Source organism: Sminthopsis crassicaudata, chromosome 4 (genome assembly GCF_048593235.1).
Source record: "Sminthopsis crassicaudata isolate SCR6 chromosome 4, ASM4859323v1, whole genome shotgun sequence".
Taxonomy (NCBI): domain Eukaryota; kingdom Metazoa; phylum Chordata; class Mammalia; order Dasyuromorphia; family Dasyuridae; genus Sminthopsis; species Sminthopsis crassicaudata.
The window spans coordinates 320,028,839-320,037,464 of NC_133620.1; the positions used below are offsets into that span (position 1 = coordinate 320,028,839).

Genomic DNA, 8,626 nt, shown 5'->3' on the forward strand with positions numbered 1-8,626 from the left:
TATATGAAATTCTTTGCTTCTATTATATAGTTTAGTTTTTATTTAGTAATTAAATTTAACACAACAGTAACAAAATTCTGCTTGTCTAAGTTCCCTCTTGAAGTTTCTTTTGTTCTATTCTGTATTTTTTAATGATTCATTTGTGTTCTTTCTTTTTTACACTATTATTATAAGCTATCATAATGCTTTCCCCCACCTTACATTTTCTTTCATAGCAAAAATGATAATAATAATAGGTAGCATATGCATAGCACTTTAAGGATTATAAAGCACTCTGCTAATATTATTTCATTTTGTCCTTAAAGCAATTATTACTATCCTAGGCTATTATTATCTTCATTTTACAGATCAGGGAGACTGAAGCTGAGAGAGATCCAAGTTCACATAGCAAAGTAAGTGTTTGAGACAGGTCTTCCTAATCCTAATCCAGGATTCTATCCACTGTGTCACCCACTTGACTCTATAGACAACAAAACTGTTTCCCCTTATTATATTATTGTAGTTATTATGAAATTGGTCTGCTGGTTTTGTTCACTCTGTTCTACTTCAGTTTACACAAATCTTTTGGATTTTCTCTGTATCGGTTTCATTATTTTTTTACAGTGCAATAGATTCCCAATACATTCACATATCACAATTTATTAAATTATTCTTTAATAATTAGACACCCACATTCAAAAGTTTTCCCCTTATTACATTATTGTATTTATTATAGATATTGGTCTGCTGGTTTAGTTTGCTCTGTTCTATTTCAGTTTACACAAATCTTTTGGATTTTCTCTGTATCTGTTTCATTATTTTTTACAGTGCAATCGATTCCCAATGCATTCACATATCACAATTTATTAAACCATTCCCTAATAAATTTTATTTTAATTTAATTTATTTGATTATTTTTAGTTTTTTGCTACAAGAAAAATATGCTATCTATGACCTGTTTGTTGGTATGTTGGTTTTGTAGAGTCAAAGGATATGAATAGTCAAAGGATATCATTGTGGTTCTGTTCTCTCACAGCCCTTTCAACAATCATTATTTTCTTTTTTTGTCATCTTTGCCAATCTGATGGGATTTGAAGTGAAGACTCAGGGGAGTACTGGAATCAATGCTTCATTCAATTCATTCAACCATTGTTAAATTTTCAATGTGAGCATTTCTACCTCAGAAATCACTAAAAATCTTGATTTATTATTTTGTTGATTGTCTGGACTTGAGAAAATGTTAATATTGCAGATTAAACTTAAAAAGCAAATTGCATACATCCCTCTTCCCCCTCCAGAGAACCTGGTTGTTAAATATTTATCAGAACACCTTTATATATTGGACATTGCTTAAGCTCAGCAGGAGTAAAATATAAGATTCAGAGAATGTAGTCATTACAAGATTGGAGGCAATAATAAAAATAATGATGATAATGATAATAATAACTGACATTTGTATAGAAGATTTGCAAAATACTTTATACCTATTATCTCATCTGAGCCTTACCATACCCCAGAGGTAGAACCTTAGAGTTATTTTAATTCACATTTCTCTTATCAGGGATTTGGAGCAACTTTCCTATAGTTTTCAGTTCTTTTGAAAATTGTCCATTCATATCCTTTGACCATTTATCTATTGAGAAATAGCTCCTATTCTTATGTTTGCATCAACTCTCTACATAGTCCATATATCAAAACTTTACCAGATAATTTGCTGCAAAGATTTTTTTCTTAGCTGCATTGATTTTCCATAGTTTTCAATTTTATGTAATCAAATTTTTCTTTGCATCTCTTGTGAGTCTTTCAATTTCTTGTTTGATTAAAAACTCTCCTCCATCCATAGCTGTAAGGGGCTGAAACTCTTGAGTTAATGCACCAAGGTTGGACAACCGAGCACTTAAGGCTAATTACCGATTGGACAATACTCTATAAGAATATGCTTGGAAAATGGCATTATCCTGTTCTGGCCCAATCTTTTGGTGTATACAGAGAATTATAGGAAGGACTAGGGGCTGGAGTAAGACTAGCCAGAGTCACTTTTTTGGGTGGGAGATGAAGAGGTAGGTCACGGAGATCCTGAGTGTCCATTCCCTTCACTTGGAAGAATAAAGACCAAGGACTTTTGCTTATCCTGACTCTGGCTGATTCCAAGATATCCAGGGTGCTAAAGCAGTCATCACACATAGCAGTGAGAAGTATCTCCTTTCTGCTCCTCCAATTTGCTTACTCTGTGACCTTTCATTTCTAGGTCATGTGTTAACTTGGAGCTTGCTGTGCCATAGCGCATGATTTGGCTCTATTTCTGCTGGAATGCTTTCCACTTTTCCCAGTTTTTATTGCCTAAGAAGTCTTTACCCCAGTAGTTGGCTTCTTTAATTAATCAATTCAATAATTAATCAAACTCTATACAACTATATTCAATTAATTCTTGGTCTTGCTTAATCTAATTTGTTTTATTGACCAACTTTTTGACTTTTTAATCAGTACTAAACAGTTTTGATAATAACTGCTTTGGAGTATGGTTTGAGATCTGGTACCACTGAGAGGCTGCCACTCTGCCACAATTCACGGTGGGGTTTTGGAACCAGATCCCTCCCTCTGCTTAATTTGTAGTTTTTACCTGTCTTTCTTTTCTGGTAGGACCTCACATGGATGGATCTTGCTTTGATAATTATGTTAGACTGTATCACTATTGAGTCTTTTTATGAATCTTTAGTTCTAATTACAAATGAGCAATCCTTAGAAGTAGCCAGAATAAATTAATTTATTTAAAAAATAATAATGACAATGGTTCAAATTGTCAAAAAATAAGAAATTGCCTATAAGGGGTTAGATTTTTTTTTTCTTTCTCTCCTGCTTCTCAAGACTTCAGAGATCTGAGATGTCTCCGATCTGATCCAAGGGGCAAATAACTCAAATAAAATGGAAGAAGAGGTTGGGAAAGTGGTCCATGCCTCAGTTTCCTTCTGGGCCGCCTTCCCTCCTTTGCCAGAAAAACTTGTACCCCAAAAAATACCAAAATTATTTAGAGAAGATGAATGACAAAAGCATTTATTAAGTTTTTGCCAAGCAGTGTGTTAAGAGCTGGTTATACCAGTATGAAAGCATAGACAGTTCTTTCCCTCAAAGTGTTTACAATACACATAGCAGAGTGGGTTACTATGGGTATATTAGCTGATTCTACCTCTGCCAAGTGGGATAATGCCCTCTCTAATCAAATCAAATTCAGTCTTGGATTCCCTGTTCGCAATGCCCAAGAAAGGAAAACAAAGAACTCTGGATTTCTATTGTGTATTTTTCCTGTAAATGCTAAGTATGAAGCTTAACCAATTTCTCCTAGGAAATTGTGTTCTTGTCCCAGGAAGAAGAGAGGTCTGTTTTTCAATGGGAAGTTCCCTGAAAGGTAAGCAAGTTTCTTCCAGGAGTAAAATTATACTCACAGGTTACTTGGGGTATAAGGTCAGTATTTACTGCTACCCCCTCCTTATACTGACAAATTCACATATTGATTGTGTCTGAAAATATATGTGTCATTCCTTGTTCCATGTTTCTCTGCAAAGTGGTGGAAAGCATTCTTCCTCATTAATTTTCTGAGGACAGTCAGCTGAACAAGTCAATAAAAGAAAGGAGGTGAAGTGGCTGGATAAAATGTGGCTTTAACCCAAAAATTAATCTCGTGCCTAAGTCTCTGGCAGCCCTGAATCAGTTTTACAGTAAAGGTTCAGTCCTCCTGATACAGACACAAAGATCAAGAAACCCAAAGAGGAATTCTTCTCTGGACCTGATTTCTGAATGGAACTTGAAAAAGAGCAGAAAAGTAGGATTCATCACATGGGAAATTCTGGGATAAAGCAGAATAAGACTGCAAAGGTGGGGCTGTCTTCCTAGGCCCCTAGTTGGAAGGGTCAGCTAAATGATGCCATACTGGGCCAACTCATGCAGCTCCAAGTGGTTGAAGGCTTCCCAGGGACAGATGACAGTTATGTCTGAAAAAAAGGGAAAAAAAGAGACCAAGTCTTTTAAGGCCAGAGATCTCCACACTCCCCTCCAGCTACAAAACTAATTCTCTTCTCCCTGCTGTTCTCTTATCACACACCAGCTCCTAAAGAGATGTTCTAAGGGAAAAAAAAGGGGCTACAGGGAATGAGCAAGATTCCCCAAAAGATCAATAGTAAAGGAAGTAGGTCAAAGTAAGCAGGGGCTGGAGATAGGAACTGTTAAGAGCTAGAGTAGTGGGATTGGTGGGGTTTCCTGGATGTCCTATTAGTTAGTTCAGGGTCTCCAAGGGACAGAGAACCTGATGAAGGTAAAAGGGGGTAGGTAGGGAGCAGGGTGAGAAGGCAGTCTTTCAGAACCCATAAAGACCTTTTTTCTTTCTAGAACAAACTTTATTCGTGTGTGTGTGTGTGTGTATGTATGTAATATGTAATTATATATGCAATATTCATATTTATTTATATTTTATATGTATGCATTGCACATATACACATGCATATTTTTTAGTCTCTTTAAACTGCATATGTTTGTACCCCAGTAAATGGGAGCATTTTTAATTGGAAAGTTAGGGTGGGAAAAGTCTTGAGGGAATCCTCTCTGCTCCAGATAAACACTACCACTGGGAAAGCAGTCAATGATACAGTGCTAAGAAGAAGGTCATGTTATAAAACTGGGTTGAGGGTTGTTGATAAAGTTATACTGGGGTCAGGGCATGAAGAAGGAGGCAAAATTTGCCCTCTGACTTCTTCAGTTGAGTTATTCTCTCTTGAATTGAGTAGAAGCAGCACATACCTGTTCCCAAGCCTTCCATTCCAGGAATATCATCACCAAAACTGCAAGAAACACAATGATCAGTTTGGGAGATGAGTCCTAAACCCTGTAATTCCTTCTAACACACACACACACACACACACACACACACAATCACCTGCAGCTGAACATTCATGCTAGGCTATTCTATTTCTAGCACTAGACATAGTCACAGTTTTTTATCACAGCATGGGCTGGTTAAGAATCCAGGCCACATTTCCTGCCTTACTAGGGAGTGTGATGAATAACAAGTTTTGGGGGTACCAAAGCAATAAGAAAAGGCCTTTTTCTCTTCTAAATCTTCATGTCTTTGACTCTATTCCCTGTGCCCTTAAAGTATTGTCTACGGTTACTTATTTCTCAGCACCAGTCTGTTTCCTGAGAAATCATGGAAACTGGGGCTCAAACAAGGGGGGAAAATCAGGTCAGGCCATAAATCTCATGACTAGTATTAGGACCAACTAGGTCCAAATTGAAAATAGTGCTGGATTCCTACAAGTGATTCCTGTTTTCATCACTTTCTTGAGCCCATCTGTGTACCTGGGGATTTACAAATTTCCACTTCTGCATAAATTTCTACCCCCAAAAAAATTAGGGAAGAGGAAGTACATGAACTGAAAAGAGAAGGTCCAAGCTTTTTGTCCCAAGGAAATGCTGTAGACTAAAAAAATAAAATTGAGGGAGAGAAAAGGGCCTGGAAAGTGAATTTCTCCTGAAGTGGAAGAAGACATTTGGAAACAAATGTTCAGGCCAATAGATACATAGGAAATATCCCTATTTCCTTCTCTGGAATTTAGTCATCCCTGAAGTGAAAAGATGATCGTGTCCTCTAAGAGATACTATTATGAGACCAGCCCCAGACCCTTTCAGCTGGTTAGGAGAGGGTTCACAGGCAAAAGTAGAGATGAGCACCTTTCCTCTCCATTTTCCCACCCAATTCTACAGCTTTTCTTACCCTTGTACACCTTTCTTGGGGGGCTTGCTCTTGAACTGACGAGTTTGCCGCTGTTTGAATTTGGGTGGTCCTTTCCTAGGAGTAACGGGTCCTCCGACCACTCTGGTGGCCGATCTGAACTCAGGCTTGGGTGGCTCTAGGTTCATGATGGGGCTTTCAGTCTTTTAAACTCTAGAAGGAGAAAAGAATCAAATTTTTTTTGCTTCCAGTTAAGGAAGAAATCTTCTAACTTCTTCAGCTATCCGTTCAGTGTGGTACAGGGGGAAAAGTCCCAATTTGGGTGTCAAAGGACCTCTGTTCAAATCTTAGGTTGCCTTTGTGATTGCCCATACCATTTAACACTTTAGGAGTCCAGATCTCTTATCTGCAACTACTCAGCTCTCTTTTGGTTCTAAAACTATGAATGTTCCCCTGCCCCAACTTTTGGTAATGGTAAACCCCAATGCAGAGCTGAGGGGCTCTTCTACATTAGATCCTACCATATTCATACCCTAATTGTCCAAGAAGACAATCTTCTAACTCCCCAGAATGGAGCAATCAACTGAACCTAAATGCTCAACTTATCTCAATAAACATTTATTAAGTACTTAATATATGTCACACCCTGTGTCCAGATACCTTTGTATCTGGAGATACAAAGAAAGGCAAAAATAGATTCTATTCTCTGGGAGCTCACTAAAGGGAAGGAGACAACATGCAAACATTGTATATATATATATATATGTATGTATGTATGTATGTATGTATGTATAAACAAGCTATATACAGGGGGAAAAAAGGCCCTAGCATTAAGGTGGGGGGGAATTACAAATGGTGGGAATTTAATTAATATTTGAAAGAAACCAGGGAACCCAAGAGGCAGAGATGAGAAGGGAGAAAAGTCCAGCTGTGGCAAGATAATCAATGAAAATGATGGAGAGTTTTGTGTGAGGAAGAGTAAGGAGACCTGTGTGAATGGATTGTTAACACTCTACTCAAGCTCCTTTTGGCAGATGGCACCAGGTGCCAAGGTACAGTCTCCCTTGCTGACAAAGCTTGGGTTCTCCATTTTATAGACTGACCTACTTTCTAGGCTTGTCCTCCCAGCTTTCTCCACATCACCAAAGCCCCATTGACCTTGGAACAAAGGAGGCTTAGCATTCTCTAAGCTTAAGTTAGGAAGAAAGACTAAGTGCCTCTCAGAGTTGCCATGAGAATAAAATGAGATCATAAGGGTCAAAGCCCTTACTATACGTATGTGGGAGATTAACAGAAAGAAGGAGTTTAGGATTAGTCCTGACCCTGCTGATGATTTCACTGGTGACCTTGGGCAAGTAACAAACTTTCCAAATCTGTTAGAAAGGCTGTTGAATTAGATGGTCTTAGATGCTCCCTTTCAACTTGATGAATTCTGAGATTTCCATAATTACAGGCAATGAAGTAGAATGGTTAATATTGTCACATCTAGTCAGGAAGAACCGGCCTTAAATTCTGCTTCTGATAACTTCATAGTTGGATCTTCAAGGACAAGTCATTTCCCCCTGAGTACTGATTTCCTCATCCATACAATAGTAGTACCTGCCGTATTTATATCAGAGAGGTATTATGAAGCTCATGGGGTCATTTATGTGAAATGCTTTGTGAATTTTAATGTGCTATGTCCTTGTATACATATATTGTATTTAACTTATACTTTCACATATTTAACATGTATTGGTTAACCTGCCATCTGGGGGAAGGGGTGGGGGGAAGGAGGGGAAAAGTTGAAACAAAAGGTTTTTCAATTGGCAATGCTAGAAAATTACCTATGCATAAAATTTTTGTAAAAATAAAAAAAAAAAACTGCCTATTACTAAAAAAAAAAAATAAATAAAGTGCTATGTCTTTTAGAATTATTACTATTATTATTGTAATTGAAAGGGGGAGTCATTAAAGTAGAGGATCCTCTATCCTTAAACTCTTAGAATCCATGGGGCAACTCAATTCGACCAACTTTTAACCCCTACATGTATTTGTGCAAGAGGAAATACAAAAGTGAGATAAGGCAATCTAGCAGGAATAAAACAAAGATAACTACAGAACAGGATATCCTAAGAGCCTGAAGTGATTCCTGGCTTCGATCTTTTGGCTCAATACCATAGGGCCCCACAACTTTCTGAGCTGTGCTAATAGATGTGCTCTCCCTCATCTAGGATAGGAGATTTTTATCCTTTGACTTCCAAGATATTTTTGCTGATATTTCCCTCCAAGTGAATGAATCCCAGGACATACAACTTTCTAGAAGGTCATCATATATCAAGGGGGCCAGAGAAACCCAAATGCCAGCTTGTAGTGAGAGGAGGTGGAAAGGTCTGCATTCTCCCAGGTGGAAAAATAAGGGGGGAAGGTTATCTACAGACAAAGGGTAATGGGGAGAGGGAGAAGAGCAGAATGTTGGTGGATCTGACCTATTCAATCCCAACAGATACTCAATTAAACTTTGTTCTGAGTCCCTCCCCCTTTCCTTACCCTCTCACCCCCATATCCTATCTTCCCCCCAAGTACTGAACCTAGCAAGATAGAAAAGTCTACAATGGGGTGACTTACCTACACTGAGTCAAAATTCATGGGACCTTGGAAAGGAAATGGTGAAAGGATATCCCAACTTTGTTCAACACTTCTTTATCATATCTCCTGGCTTTGCCCACAGGGTAACTCAGAGCCCTGGCAATTTATTTTGTTCCTAAGTAATTGGATTATGACTCTCCTTGTTATGATAATTATTCCTAATGATATTTTCAGTGACGTTGCTGAGGATTAAAGAGAGAACTGTGAGACAGAGGGGTGGGATGGTATGAGAATCAAATCAACACTACCATACCTGGAAATTAGCTATAGGAATAGCTTCACTTACCATCTTGATTACTT

The 8,626-nt window shown here is 38.0% G+C and overlaps 1 protein-coding gene across 2 annotated transcripts; it reads right to left on the minus strand.

Moving 5' to 3' along the window:
* Window positions 1-2,718: 2,718 nt before the first annotated feature.
* On the minus strand, window positions 2,719-8,416 carry PDE6G (phosphodiesterase 6G). Of its 2 annotated transcripts, none has more exons than XM_074260403.1 (4): window positions 8,310-8,416; window positions 5,741-5,911; window positions 4,768-4,808; window positions 2,719-3,965 (listed from the first exon to the last, which is right to left on the minus strand). In XM_074260403.1, exons 2-4 carry the CDS (start codon window positions 5,884-5,886, stop codon window positions 3,889-3,891), a joined length of 264 nt encoding a protein of 87 aa, XP_074116504.1. In that variant the 5' UTR covers window positions 5,887-5,911; window positions 8,310-8,416; the 3' UTR covers window positions 2,719-3,888. The 2 variants fall into 2 exon arrangements, with proteins under 2 accessions (XP_074116504.1, XP_074116503.1); XM_074260402.1 differs by having other exon boundaries at window positions 8,306-8,414.
* Between the last annotated feature and the right edge of the window lie 210 nt (window positions 8,417-8,626).

Bases quoted from the DNA above. Each gene is read 5' to 3' on its own strand.
- PDE6G (XM_074260403.1), bottom strand. From the start codon at position 5,886: ATGAACCTAGAGCCACCCAAGCCTGAGTTCAGATCGGCCACCAGAGTG. The intron at 4,809-5,740 runs GTAAGAAAAGCT...TGTTTCTTGCAG, and splicing joins CCCAAGAAAGGTGTACAAGG to TTTTGGTGATGATATTCCTG. The intron at 3,966-4,767 runs GTATGTGCTGCT...CCTTTTTTTCAG, and splicing joins AATGGAAGGCTTGGGAACAG to ACATAACTGTCATCTGTCCC.